Source organism: Brienomyrus brachyistius, chromosome 17, assembly GCF_023856365.1.
Source record: "Brienomyrus brachyistius isolate T26 chromosome 17, BBRACH_0.4, whole genome shotgun sequence".
Lineage (NCBI taxonomy): Eukaryota > Metazoa > Chordata > Actinopteri > Osteoglossiformes > Mormyridae > Brienomyrus > Brienomyrus brachyistius.
Genome location: NC_064549.1, coordinates 14066611 through 14082333, shown reverse-complemented (window position 1 = coordinate 14082333; position 15723 = coordinate 14066611). Strand labels below are relative to the sequence as shown.

The following is a 15723-nucleotide window of genomic DNA, read 5'->3' as shown; positions in this document are numbered from 1 at the left end:
ATCCATTCTCCTCCGTCAGCACACAGCACAGTTCAAAAACCGTTTCATCACCAGGAAAGTGGCCTTTGGAGGTGAACTCGTCTTTGCACAAATTCACCTCCTCCATGTCAGTGGGTTTCAGTCTATCCTCTGCACTGTGCAACTCTGGAAAAGAGTACATCAAAACTGGCCGGCCAGATGCAGGTTCATCAATGTGTTCTTGGTCTGATTCTGTGCGAGTTCCGTGTGTGTATAACTTCATTAAGCTCATCCTGCATGAAAAACAGATATATCACTGAAGTAAAAATTGTATTAACAAATTCAGGGACCTTAGACTAGTGATGGCCGAATGAAGCTTCATAAACCATTTGCTGTATTGTCTGTCTCTCTACATCGAACTCTCTGCTCAAAAAAGAGTGTAAAATAAGCCCCAGTGCGATAGTTTGAGCCTAATTTTTTTAATTATTGGTTGTCAGACATCCCATAAACGAATGTCACCTGTTCAACTCACAGCAGCATTGGCGTTTACAGTCATTTAACCCACCATGGCCAGTAGAAAAGTCACTACAAATGCTATTGCTGGCAGGATAATAAAACCAAGATTTACTTTTTCATCTACCTTTGCTCTTCCAAATGTGCAATGTCTTCCTCTGAAACTCTACGAATTCGCCGGAATGCTGCCAGTTCTGTCATTTTACACCAACACTGACATCTCCACTTCCACTTTTGCCCCAAAACTCAGTGTATTACTCTAACATCAGGATTCTGACTTTTGTTTCACGTGGCCCTAATTCTGTTCCGTATAAAGCATAAATACATGACCGCAAATCATAGAAAGTTAATGTGTTCAGTGGGGGGGGGGTCGATCATTCATTTCGTCCCGCCTTTAATGATTAAATAAAGCTCAGAATTTGCCTATTATAATGTAATACAAATAAGCAGTTACACATCGAACTACATTTTGATACCCCCCTCCCCCATTCTTGACCGGAAAAAATACTAAAAATGGAAGAAAGATTATGGGAGACTTCGTTTAGCCGTATAAGAAATCGGGAACCAAATGTGGACGAGGGGGAGAAAACGTCGCACCATCTTTCACCTTTAACAAATACCAGTTTAATACGAAACAGGCAATCACAAAAGCACATGCAACGTCTATTAAACGCCTTAAAATATCATCTATATCACCGATTTTGCCTCAGGAAAGACCCTGGACATATGCATGTGAAAATGACGTGAGAATGAAACGCCTGCGTAGAGCGGAAGAGTCTCAGGGCGGAAGAGTGGCAGGGCTCACGCGATTCGTCACGTGATCGGTTAGGAACTGGAGAAGGAAAAAAGTCGGGGGAGGGTGTTGGTGTGAAACGCTGACAGAAGGCTGGCAGGCAGGTACAGAGGGCTACCAGCTTTGATCAGACGTGGTCTTGGATGACGGTACCGGGGGAGCTCGGCTGCTGAGGCTGCAGTACGGATATGACGGGCCTGTGACAGGTTTGTGACATCCCTTCCCCACATTGCGCTAACTTTGGTATTCGAGTCAGACTTTAAACTCGGCATTCTAAAACGTTTTTCCGCGATCGCTCTTTACAACGATTTATAAAAATATAAGTCCTAAGTCATCCATGCTGCCCATTATGATAGACCCGCATTGAATACATGCGATTAACACCGTGGGATGACACGGTCTCAGCCTGTGGACTGATCACCCCACCTACGGTTCATCAGCCTTTACATCGTACAGCACATTCCTGCAGGACATGTCGACTGTTCCCGTGATCATGCTGTTAAACGTCCGCCGACGGCTGCAAGTCAACTTAGTAACATCGTTTTCGTAAAATCCCAGGGGTGGGGGCGGTTGTCTTTTAGCTAGCTACTAACCAGCTGTGAAAAAACTTAACCGAGAAAAGGAGCTGCTTGGTCATTTTGGATTGTATTTCACCAGATCGGCGTCCAAATCGAGCGAGGGAGGAAGGGACTGCAGTTAGATCGCACGCTGCCAGTGCTTTTTATTGCTATAAACTTGCAAAAGGCGAAACTCAGTTGTTGGTGCTTTACATACGAATTTATGTGTGTGAACTGTTTATGCACCTATCGGGACGCTAGACAGTGACGGTGGCCTTCAATTTGCATGACAAATGCAGGTTCTTTCCGTGGTTAGCAGACATTCTGCTGCCTCCACGTACATTCCGAGTTAAACTGTAAACTGCTGCGTCAGGGGAGGTAATTCTGCCATATATGACTGGACTCGATGTCTGCGAATATACTTCTGACGTCCTAGTATAGTCAATACTATATATTAGGGGTCAGCACTCGTAGCAGGTTTCATAAGAGGGAAAATATAGTCTGAAAAAGTCGTGTTTATTTGCTTTTTGTGGTGAATGTAGGAATGGGTTAAAAATGGGGCCACGAGCGTGACTCAGCACGTTCTGCTGTTAGATACCAGCGCGAGGCGTGACGCCGCTCCGTCACACTGTGCAGATCAGCGCGAGCCTGGAGTCCGTGCTCATGCTTCTTCTCTTACAAAGACATATACTGCTTCCTAAAATTCATTTGCAATTTCGCTTTAAAGAGATTTCTGTATATTTACAATGATATGCTTGTAATTGTGTTACTGATACTGCTAATGAAATTACGCAACCAAATGAAAATATACTGAAGCTTGGAACCCAATACCACTACTGTGGTCAGAGACTAAGAATTAAGGACCGGAGATGTCTTTAATATTACTTTCTTGTATTTTCCTCCTTGAATGTTTTCCGCGTCAGATGGGACTACGGCTTCCCTTTAGTATTGCTTGCAGTATATAAACTAGAAGACAACGGACGTTTTTATCAATTTATAATTGTAATTTGGTCTTTTTGTGGACCCCAGGTCAGACACACCTGTAGAGGGGAACACCTGTAGCATTTAGTGTATTTGCTGTAGTGTCCACTGCTCTGGAACTTTTATAATATGTCTGATTTTATGATTAGACTTGATTGGAGCTATCAAGTTATTAATGGAGGCAAATGTACATATTGAGAGTCTGGTGTTAACATGCACATCAGGATGGTGTTTGACATAAACAAACATTTGCTTGTAATATTGAAAGTGAGATAAAGTTCCCCTCGCAGAGAAAATCATTGCAGACATACTGCCGCAATTTCAATTACAATTACAATTTCAATTACAATTTCCTCCTCCCCTCCCTTTTTCCCAGACTAGACAATGGCTGACGGCATGTCCTCAGAGATCCCGCGCTCCTCTAGCTTCTCTTTCCAGTCATCAGTGCACAGTGCCCATGTCCTGCGCTGCCTGGATGAGCAGAGGAGGTGCGATGCACTGTGTGACCTGACAGTGGCGGTAGAGAGCCACAGCTTCCGCGCGCACCGCGCTGTGCTGGCCGCCTGCAGCGACTACTTCCAGAGCCGTGTTGGGAGCCACGCTGGCGAGGGGCTCATCATCACCCTGCCTGAAGAGGTAAAAATGTAAAGTATACGTCTATAACAGAGCGATGTGCAGTGGTTAGGGGCAGGTTTTTCACTTCTAGGGCCTCACGCCTCCCTGCTCACTTGTGAGCTGGTGAGTACAGTCAGAACATCTTACAACCCCATTTCCAGAACAGTTGGGCTGCTGTATAAAATGTAAATAAAAACAACGCACTGATTTGGAAATCAAATATACCCATATTTAACTGAAAATAAAACAAAGACACCAAATGTATAAACTGAGAAATTCAAACTGACCATATAGTTATAAAACAATAAAATTCTCAATTTCAATTTTACACAGCGTCCTGTTTTTGGAAAGAAGGTTGTACCTAGCTGGATACCAGAACATGCTGCTACATCCATCCATGCATCCATTTTCCAAACCGCTTATCCTACTGGGTCGCAGGGGGTCCGGAGCTTATCCCGGAAGCAATGGGCATGAGGCAGGGAACAACCCAGGATGGGGGGCCAGCCCATCGCAGGGCACACTCACACACCATTCACGCACATATGCACACCTATGGGCAATTTAGTAACTCAAATTAGCCTCAGCATGTTTTTGGACTGTGGGGGGAAACCGGAGTAACCGGAGGAAACCCCACGACGACATGGGGAGAACATGCAAACTCCACACACATGTAACCCAGGCGGAGACTCGAACCCGGATCCCAGAGGTGTGAGGCAACAGTGCTAACCACTGCACCACCATGCCGCCCCCATGCTGCTACAGCATTTCCTAAATAATGAAAGTGTTTTTTATATTAAGTGTAGTTATTGTTTGTGGCCAATAGGGGGCCCCAAGCAAATGCTTGGATTGAGTGGTGGTAAACACCGCTGCTACCCATGTTTGCTTGTGGGTAGTACTATAGCCTCACATGTTCAGGGACATTGGTTCAATTCCCACCCCTGCCTGTGCGGGTGGAATTTGTGGGTTTCCCCTGTCACATGGGTTTGTTAAGGTTACTCCTGCAAGTCATGCAGTTAGGGCGTCCCCTGCCTCGTGCCCTGTGATAGACTGACATCCCATCCAGGGCATCCCCTGCCTCGTGCCCTGTGATAGACTGACATCCCATCCTGGGCATCCCCTGCCTCGTGCCCTGTGATAGACTGACATCCCATCCAGGGCGTCCCCTGCCTCGTGCCCTGTGATAGACTGACATCCCATCCAGGGCATCCCCTGCCTCGTGCCCTGTGATAAACTGGGATCTCATCCAGGGCGTCCCCTGCCTCATGCCCTGTGATATAGACTGACATCCCATCCAGGGCATCCCCTGCCTCGTGCCCTGTGATAGACTGACATCCCATCCAGGGCGTCCCCTGCTTCGTGCCCTGTGATAGACTGACATCCCATCCAGGGCGTCCCCTGCCTCCTGCCCTGTGTTTCCTCGCATAAGTTCCAGGCTCACTGGAATTCTGTACCTTCTGTCTGTGCTTACAGACAGAATTAATGTAAATAAATGAGCTGATGCTGAGTACGTCCCGACTAATGGTCATCATGCTTCTTGTAATAAATATAACAACATGTGCACACTGTGTTAGGCTGATGACTAATTAATAATTAAGTGCTTGAAGTATGTCATTTGGAAAGCTTTTTCAGAGTGTACTATGACTTATTTTGTAGGTGACCGTAAAAGGTTTTGAGCCATTGCTACAGTTTGCCTATACTGCCAAGCTCTTATTCACCAAAGAAAACATTCTGGAGATCCACAACTGTGCAGCCATCTTAGGATTTCACAACCTCGACAAAGCTTGTTTCGAGTTCCTCATCCCCAAGTTCTTCGACAAGAGCAGGAGTCTGCAGGGAACTCGGAGGAAGCCGTGCTGCAGACGGAAGCGGCAGGTGGACGTCAGCGTAGGTGTAATCGAGGATGATGGTCACCATGGGGCCCATCCATCTGCTGGGCCTGAAACGGCGCTTCCCGAAAGGAGGAGCGGTGATATTCAGTGTCCTGTGATAGAAATGTCCTTGGAGGTAGCAGAGAGCCACGGACAGGATTGCGCTGATATGGACGTGCAAATGGACTACGCCCTTTCGAGTTCCAACAGCAGTGCATTGCAGGTGGCTTGTGGGAAGGACCGTTTGTGTTTGGAGAATTGCGGTCCTCAGATGCCATTCCCGTCGCCAGCTCTGTCCAGTGAAGGTTGCGCGTCCCCTTGCCTACCCTGCAGTGGCGAGGACCACGAAGACAGTGGTGTTTGTTGTGGGACCAGGACCGAGATCGGTGACGTTTGTGTGAGCGAGGTTGCCATTACAGCCGACTCTCTCCCCTGTGTGACGACATCTCCTGGAAGTCCTGCCTCCATGGCCTTCAGGGAGACGCTAGACATGGCCTGCAGTCAGCCTTGTGGACCAGCGCCGCCCGGGCCTGGCTGCTGTCCAGTCGCTCCCTTTGGAGATCTTGAGTCTTCTGCAGTCGTGGGAGGAGATGCAACGCTGGGACAGACTGGAAGTCAAGAGGTGGTGGACATCATCCCTTCTGAGGCAGCCCTCCCCGACCTGACTCCAGACAAGCCGGGGCCTGAACGGAGCAGTGTGGAGCGGGAGGTGGCCGAGCACCTAGCCAAGGGTTTCTGGTCCAATTTGTGCCCCCCGCAGGCCGAGTCCCTGCTCTTGGAACCTGTGGCCCAGTCCACGCTGGACAAGACCACAGACTTCCACTGGCTGAAGCACCTGGACTTGACATCCAGCACAGGTGACTGCCCCTTCCTCAGAGACCTGGGCGCCGATGAGGTGCAGCATCCCAATAACCAGCAGGGGCTGCAGGTGGAGAAGAGCCCCGAAGTCTCCTCCATCAACTCTGGGGAGGATTCCGATTTCGACACTGATGGGGATAGCGAGCCGTACACCAACGAGAGAGCTCAAGAGGTGAGTAACGTCCATGGTCGAGAGAGACAACATTGAGCAATAAGTTAGAAGCATGTAGGGTCACAAGTTCATAGTGGGGCTGCAATGAAAATGTCCCAAGTTACTCGGCTCATACAGCTGCACACATTTCTCACATTTTGCTGAACTTGGAACTGAATTTCTTTCATTCACGTCCCTTGATCCTGCTGGTACTTTTATAACTAAATTCTTTGCACCAGTGCTTTTGTTTTTTCAATTGTGTTTTCCAAAGTGTTCTGGAATTTCTTACAGATTTGCAAAGATCCTCAATTTTAGATGTGATAGATTTTCATTGTGTTACAATTTTTAGCACTTTACAAATCTCTTATGTCACTTCCTACTGTACAGCTCAAGTAATTGTTCATTGTGCTGAGGTGCACTTCAGGGGGTTCACGTAGAATGACTAACAAACGTGAATTTCAGATCTTTAAAATCTTCCCACCAGTATAATCGTGACTCAGTTGGCCTGTTTGGTGCCTCCAAATTTTAGTCACTAAGGGTGGAGGTTGTGTCACTACCCCAATGAACAGCCAATCAGGAGAGGGGGAGAAAGGTGAATCCAAGGAGGTCAGGTCAACTGTTTCCCACTTCCTGAATGACAGGGGAACTGGCAATGAACTGGCAAAAAAAAAAAAAGTTTTGGGAGGCCGAAAATCTGTCGCCCTTGTGCCCCCCAGGTACAGCTCCCCTTTCCGGTGCAGGAGATCTCGTCCCTGAGCCGCAACGACTTCCAGCATCTGCTGAAGGTGCACCCCCTGACCCGGGAACAGCTGGACTTCGTGCATGACATCCGGCGTCGCAGCAAGAACCGCATGGCGGCGCAACGCTGCCGTAAGCGCAAGCTGGACTGCATCCACAACCTGGAGTGCGAGATTGACAAGCTGGTGCGTGCTTTGTTTTAACCGACTAAATTAATTAGGTGATTACTTTTAATTAAGCAATTAAATCACAATAAACACCTACTAGACTTGATTGTCTGTCTGCACCAGCCAGGCTGACATCAGGTTTAGAATGTTATAGGCCAACCGGCTGCAGTTTATAAGCACTGATCCCCTTTCGGTGCTGATTTCTAAACCTGGGAATTGTTCAGCCTGGGAATTGTTAAAATGGCTGGTACTCACAAACACTACTAGTTACTTTCCATCCCAGAACGTTTCTGCGCCATTCCTGGCGTAGATAAACCTACAGTGCATCGATTGTTTATTGTTAAGAAAATAAAAGTGCCGAATGGCCAACAGGTTGAGTGCTCTGAGCGTGACATAGAATATAGATCAGAGTATATATTTCACCCAGACAGTCAAGTGATGCAAGAACATTTGCTTGTCTAGAATGTAGAACGTATCTAGTTCGAGTTGAGTTACACTGTCTATGGTGGCAGCAGCTTTGGTAATATCTCCCCCATCTGGAACGGCAGGTGAAGTTTCACCAGATTTTACTGAATTGAGCGACTGAGAGGAAATGTAATGAGAAGCTGCCACCATTGTCGTGAACCCTTACCTTCAAGGTGGGGTTTTCTGCCTTGAGTGGGGCAGCTGACCATGGCTTTGTCCAGAACAGCCACTGGTGTAGTTTGCAGTTTGATCCATTGATAATTGAGTCCTCAGCCCGTGTCTTTAACTGCGAGACCACATGCTGCTCTCTCATTTTACTTTATTCCTGAAAGTTTTGAGGTTTGTATCCAGTTTGCATAAGAGTAGCCACATTGCCATTGGAACCCATGAACAAGGCCCTTAACCCCGAAACACTGCTCCAGGGCAGCTGGAGGGCTGGCCTAACCCTGCGCTCAGACCCCAGGCTTCGCTCTCACCTGCACGCGTGTGTCTTAAAGGAGAGCATGATGGGATATGCGGAAAGAACCCTTCCACTGCACCTGTACTCATACTGGCACGAATGACAAATAAAGCATCATTTCCTGTGATTTATTCCACTTGCCTTGCAGAACAGCGAGAAGCAGAAGCTGCTGCAGGAGAGGAACCAGCTCCGGATCTCCATGAAGGAGACTCTGCAGAAGCTCTCAGGCCTGTGCCAGAAGGTGTGCAGTGAGACCGGCCTTGCGCCAGAGCAACTGCAGCCCTTGGCTAAGCAGTCAACCCTGAACGGGCTCCCCACCGCCGCCGTCGCCCCCCACCGGGACAGCCCCGAGCAGGACACCCCCACAGGCTTCTCTGTAGACTTCTGTGCGGATGATGTCATCACCGCCACCCAGCAACCAGCTCCGCCGGTGTGTGGTACTGACGGGCCTGTCTCCGTGGCAACCGACTGCCCCACTCCGGACCTTTGCGACCCCATTTCCATCATGGGTATCTGTCTGGACAGGAGCGCTACGTGTGTGACTGACACGGGGTCTTTCACACCCTCCCCCTTTCCTAATTTTAAATAACGGACTTAAACATTTCGTTTATCATTTTTAAACCTTGTGGTGTCGGGTCCACGGAATTTGTCCCTGCAGTATTATCCGAGTCTTTTTTAGATGTATCTTTAATATACAATGTATGTAAACACACCATCGTTTTAGCCAGGGAATGGAAAAGGCTGTGGAAGCAAGGGTTGCTTTTTTGTTACTACCAAAGATCAGCACCCCAGCATAAAGCAAACTAGTTTTTATTATTGATTATACCTTCCTAGTGAGGTCTTTATAATGAATGTACATACAAGTATATGTACTTTCAGTATGTTTCTGTATGTTTGCATACATACAGAATATTTACAGAATCAGTATGACATTTCAGTATGTAGTATGTATGTAACATTTGCAAGATTTATGGATCTTATGGTCATAACCCTGTTATTCTTTTTAAATGGTATGGCCAGGAATTTGGTTTAAATGCACTGGAACAAAGTGCCTTATTTTTAAGTACGGGACCACAGCATGCCCTGAAAATGCTTCTTCCACAGCTCCACTGTCCACTGCAGCCGGACCATTCCTGGATTGGGGGGGGGGGGGGTCGTTTTATGGTCACACCTTGGGTGGATGTCATGTCCTTTTGAGGACGGGTGCCCAGTGGCCTGAATGGGAAACGTTTCCAGTAACAAATCCGGTTTATTGGAGACGTCGCCAACTGGCATGTGCCGTGCTGACCTGGTGATTATTTGACAGTCCTGTGTTTGTTGACGTAACAGCAGAACATATGCCGCACATAGACCTGTGCAACTTAGGCTTTTTGGTCTGTGTTCTCTTTGGGTTGCATTTTTTTTAATTTTGAAATTCACAGCTGGGTATTATAAAGTAGCAAATTTAGAATAGGTACCTCCTGTTAAGCTACATCAGTTTTCTTGGGGTTAACTTGAACCTCATAGCCTCATCTCTGAGTACTCTAACCCTATGTTACCCTCCGTAAAATATGTGCAATAGGAATTAAATGAATTATAGATTGTATGAGGTTTTATGAAAGTGTTTAGCAAAACAAATTGCAAAAAAACAGCTATGTAAATTTCGTAGTCGTCTTGTTTTGAAACAAGCGTCTTTAATATGCAATATTCCAGGGTTCTCTCTTGCAGACACTGAACCTGCGTGTGTGCTTTTAGCACGTGGGGCAGTGTTTCCCAACTCGGTCCTCAGGGACACCCCCACGGTCCACAATTTACTGTCTCCCAGCTCCTTCCCAGACAGCCTACAACGTGGACGTCTGGGTTTCCCAGTGACTGATATAGAGTCAATCACCTCATCAGCTATGGTAAATTTCAGCAGCTCAATCAGCCGATTTAATGAAGCCGAAATGCAATAGCAATCAGCCCCAAACCTTTGCTGGGCAGATGTATCCTCACGAGCTGGTTAGTCGCTGCCGTTTGAGGCAGGATTTACAATCATACTTATTCCGATCTCGAGTTGAAGAGCGGCTGAACACAGTTTGATATAGGTGATTAGTTACTAAATATATTTATTACATTGATTGATAAGGATGTACAAAATATGTTTTTATTACTGTCAATGTTATTGATTGTACGGAGCAAATCGCAGGTAGCATTAAAGCGCCTAGATTTCAAGTCAAACTCAAGTCAGTAGCGACCAAATAAGATCTTGCCTAACTTGGTTTTACCTGCTACTCCTAATTATGACATGTTTATTAAGTATGTATGTGCATTTAGGCTTAATTAGGGGTTATGGGTGCGGTCAGATAGGAGGTTGGCGTAATTGTCCAAAATTCACGGGGTCTACAGTCCTGCGCCAATAACAACATCTAGCTCCCTTCCCTCTGACCTGTAATCAAAGGCATTAAATCATAAAAATATTGATATGCATTCAGATCTACTGTAATATTTTTTTTAATTTAGAAACTGCTGTTATTTGTCCTTCATCTTCCGTTTATCTTGCAATAACTCATTTCAGACAATTTAACCCGATGGTTTTGTGCTTCCATTATATCAGGTGCTAGTAATATAGTCTCTGATTTCCTGAATCGGAAAAATGTTCTGTGTTGTTATAGCTGCATTATACTAATGAAGTGTTGAAATTAGGCTACACGGCAGCCTCAAAGCAGCCTTTTATATAATTTCTTGTTTGGATGGCTGATCCTTGGTGTGTCAGATGGTTGCTGAAACGTAGCATCGTAAGGTAATACGACGTCTATTTTTACCTTGCGTAATTAAGCCATGTGGTCAATAACCGCAATTTTCTTGGGAACCAGAGAGCCGTAAGTCTTTCTGATCAATGCATGATTTTTCACTTGAAATTCCGGGGGGGGGGGGCTCAGCAACGAAATAATTATTTCAGTATAGCAATTAAGAGCTGAGATGAAGCGTAAAAACAGCAGAGTCCCAAAAGAAGCCAGCCCACACCCCGAAAAGACTGGGAATAGCATTATAACAAGTCACAAATACTTGAGGGCCGTTGCATGTCGAGAGGTCTTTAATTGTCAAACAACCTTCGTTGAATTAGCACATTTAAAGCAATAATTAATAAAATCGAATAATGAAGTACACAGTTGGAACAAAATCAATATGTCTGGATTGACTCTATAATTGTGTTTTTTTGTGTTTGCAAATTCTTTTACCTTTTTTTATTGGTTATTTTTTTAGATAATTGTCATTTGTGACTTTGACACTTTTTTCTCAACTACGTTTCTTAAACAGAGGTAAGAAATAAATGGCAAAGGTTTTTAAATGGATTCTGTGTATTTTGTGACCGCACAGTTGTGTATTCCAGAAACACGTAGAACTCCTGAGCAGTAACTTTGACAGGTTTGAATAACAGCAGCAGTAGTTGAGCAGAGTAACCTTGTGTAGTACCCTGACATGGCCAAGTGAGGGCAGTCTGTCATCAGTAGACGCACTTTGTTGATAAGGTTATGATTTGTTCCATATGAGGATCTTAGAAAATCTGAGTGCAACACTGAAGCAGAACATGTCCAAATGGCCCAATCATCTGTTTTAGCTTTTCTTTGTGCAGTTTTATCGTTCGTCAGCTGCACAGCCTGAAAAGACACTTAGGTCTTATGTATAGCGAGAGGAGCTTGTCTAGACTCAAGCCCGACGGTCTCATGCTTTCCACACCAACAGGTGTCATAAACGTGACTTCTGGTCTCTTCATTCTTCTGAGTATCTATCATTCATTTTTTATATTTGCAATATTCTAATCATGGTGGTGCAGTGGTTAGCACTGTTGCCTCACACCCGGGTTCAAGTCTCCGCCTGGGTCACGTGTGTGTGGAGTTTGCATGTTCTCCCCATGTCGTCGTGGGGTTTCCTCCGGGTACTCCGGTTTCCCCCCACAGTCCAAAAACATGCTGAGGCTAATTGAACTTGCTAAATTGCCCGTAGGTATGCATGTGTGAGTGAATGGTGTGTGAGTGTGTCCTGTGATGGGCTGGCCCCCCATCCTGGGTTGTTCCCTGCCTCGTGCCCATTGCTTCCGGGATAGGCTCTGGACCCCCCGCGACCCAGTAGGATAAGCGGTTTGGAAAATGGTGTGGATGGATGGATATTCTGATCAGAGGCTCACAGTGTGTATTGTTTACCATGAGTTACCATGAAATGTAATCCCAAGAAAGCATATGAATCTGCCCACTCAGTTATTGAAGAAAACAAGTAATCAGTTAGAAATGTTGTTAGACATAGGCAGCATACATTTACTAAAGGTTACTATATTCAAGGTCCGACTTCCGCGCCGGCTAACTTGAGTTCTAAGGCCCCAAACTATATTTCCTACATGGTTTGGCAGGGTTTTATTCTGTAGTTAGGGTTCTAAGTCCTGTAAATTCAGCCTTGACTATAATACATTATTTGGGGGGGGCAAAGGTAAGGAGCGTGCTCTGATTATACCCAGCACATGATGAACCACCTGAACCCGAGAGCAGCCGTGTGGCAGGTGATACCTCAGCACCGCACTAGTCGAAATGTATGAGTGTGAGTTTATTTCCAGTGGCTGCAGTGCCAATCCTGCCACCAACCCCTAAATCTCCCAGTAAATTGGACGTGCTGAAGCAGCCCAAATAATCAAAGGACAAACTGGATGGATCTTTATTTGCACCATGCGTGTATTTATCCTGTTTTTGAGTCGTCTTCTTGTATTTTCTGTCATGAATCACTGGACACTGCAAAGCTCTCCCATCACATAAGGCTTTCTGCAACTTTGTCTTGTTTATCAACAATATCTGAGGTTATATATAATCTTGCATCAAAATTGGCACATTTTTTACATTAACTTATCTAGAGAAGTGATTGGGTATAAATGATTAATTGGTGTGCATTTATTAAAGACACACATCATTCCTATTACACCAACAATAACCTCTTAAGCATCATAAATCTACGGTGAGTTTTTTTTGTTGTTTTAACAATGAACAGTGCTCAATGAAGAACAGTGAGTGCTCTAAACGTGACATAGAATATAGATCAGAGTTTATATTTCACAAAGACAATCTAGCGTTTTGTAATTTATTTTGAAATTCTTAATCTATTGAAATTGTATTCCCTGAGTCATATGGTTTATACTAACTGGAGAATCGGTTTTATGTCTTTCCTAGGCGGGGAGAATATGAATAGGGATGCAGATTAGAGTTTATCCGGCAAAAGTCCCTGGTGGTCTCATTATGACTTTCAAGCTCACGAATGCCTGGGTTTTACTGACTGGGTCGCAGCTTGAAACGATCCCTGAAGTGTTTTGGAAACAAACTATTTAGCGTTTTCAGCTTGATGTACTGTGTCACTGTTTTTATCTTGACAAAATATAAATATAAAATTTCACCTTTAGTGTATTTAATCACTTTTTTCATCAGATAGAAATTTAAGGAGGTTGTGGATAAAATTAGTTATTTTCAGTGCTACAAAAATTAACATTATTTAATGAAGTAATGAAACTGTCTGTGTCAATGGACACGTGTATATATCAGCCACAGTCAGTCATTGTAAAAAGTTAACCCAGTAATCTGCGGACAGGTTGATAAACCCATCGCCTGGATAAATTGTGGGGTGTCCACTTCTGTCTTTTGTATATCCTACAATTTATGCTGTTAAAATTCACATCTGAGGTCCTTCTCCATGTCCGTCTTCTTCTAATAGCTTTTCCAACTAAATGGGGGCAAACAGCTACAATGAGCTCTTTTGACAACATGTGTGGGAGAGAGGAAGATCAGTATCAGAGTGCAGGCCGAGCCAGGCCAGGCGGTGCAGTCAGGAAGCTGTAATCCCAGCCCAGGAAAAAAAAGAAAGACTCATAGTATTTGATTAAGAACGCAGGGCTAGGAGATTACAGGCTGCCTGCAACAAAATGAAAGCAGAGTTAAACCCAATCCCGTAATTCATCGAAAGTCAAAAACCTTAAACCACCATTACGCCTGGAGATTAATGCAAAGCCCAGTTGAAGCCTTTATCTTTTTCTCTCCAAATGTCCCGCCGAGTGTGTGTGTTTGAATACATGGATGTCTAAACCACTGACTTTTTGGTTTACTTCTTTACAAGTTTGGGCAATTTTTCATGTACTGAAAAATGACAGGAGATCCAAGGCCAAATGTAGAGGGGGGTATTTGCATCCTAAACACTGCAGACAAAACAACGTGTCAGGTGCTCTTTTCTACTGCCCCTTCTTTCTTTTCCATCCCTCTCTCCCTCCACCCCTCTTTTCAATATAGTCTCCTTTTTACGCTGCTTTTCTGATTCGTCCTGTCTTAGCCTCACTAGTCAATTTGGCCAAATAACTATTTTTATGTTTTGATTATTTAACATGTTTATTATAAAATGCATTCTCTATGTTTTTTATATTGAGTGCTTCTGCTTTGTGTGTTATGAATTGTATATTATAATTGACATACCCATTCCCAGTCCAATACTTCATTTTGGGGTTTTTTTTGTCTATAAGCATCCAGTATTGTTTTGCTTCTAGGGACTTATTTTTATTTATTGTTATTCTGAAAAAAAAGAGCTTACATCCTATCATTTTGCGTTTTGCTGCAGTCATTTTTTCTAGTAAGTTTTGACTAAATGAAGTTCCAAGGTGAAAATTTTAGGTTAGATGCACTGAAACGTATTTTGCGTGTTTATTTTAATTTAAGATGGTTATTGCTTTCTTACTGTCTGTCTCAGACAAAACCATTACAGAGAAAAATGACTAACTGTACAAAGAAAGCAATAAAAATAATCAAAGTAGCTGATGAAGTAATGGGTCATTGGCAAAACCCCGACAAGAAGCAAATCACTGCAGTTCACCTGGGCTTGTCTGCTTGTCCTTTTTAAAATGGTCACATCTCCCTCCCTCGTTCTCTCGCTGTGCTGCTCACTCGCTCCATATCTCATTCTCACTCTCGCCGTCTTTCACTGTATCTGTGTCTCTCTCTCTTAATGTCTCTCCTCTCCCTCTCACTCTCCTTCTCATCCCCTCTCTGTCAGCGTCTTTCACCCTCCCTCTGTCTCGGTCTCCCTCCATCTTTCGCTCTCATTTTGCTCCGCCCCCCCCTCATTCACACCACCCACCCCGCTTTGAACTTCCAAGCAGGAGCTCCTAGCGCGTAACCTCCCCCCTTCCTGCTTGCCGCAGCACTTAGCTACTGGCTGACTTAGTTGCTCATCCTTCCTTCCTAAAGTAACTGTTTCCAACATCAGGCCCTTAGTTGTCATCAGCAGAAGATTTTAGCTGTTACAGTCAAAAAAACAAGAAACTGGTGGAAAAGCAGCAACTGTAATATCTGCCCATAGTAATACAGAGATTAACACTTTCCAGTTCTATGCCCTTGAAATTAACCTGGAAAACAAACGGACTTCAGTGAACTTCTACACTGAATCAATTTGAATTCCCAGGTTTGTAAAAGTTTTGTATGCACTATTCCAGTGTCATCTACATATTGATGATTTGATGACACATTTGGATAATGATGATGATGATGATATTGATGCATTTTTAACAGCTCTCCACCGTCATTCATAACGTTTAATGTCTTTAGAATAAAAATAATAATGCTG

General features: G+C 44.6%; 1 protein-coding gene across 1 annotated transcript; it reads left to right on the top strand.

The window, feature by feature from the left end:
* Positions 1-1281: 1281 nt before the first annotated feature.
* LOC125711829 (transcription regulator protein BACH1-like) lies at positions 1282-11438 on the top strand. Its single transcript, XM_048981218.1, has 5 exons — positions 1282-1470; positions 3179-3438; positions 5071-6315; positions 7011-7217; positions 8273-11438. Exons 2-5 carry the CDS (start codon positions 3187-3189, stop codon positions 8711-8713), a joined length of 2145 nt encoding a protein of 714 aa, XP_048837175.1. The 5' UTR covers positions 1282-1470; positions 3179-3186; the 3' UTR covers positions 8714-11438.
* Positions 11439-15723: the final 4285 nt, after the last annotated feature.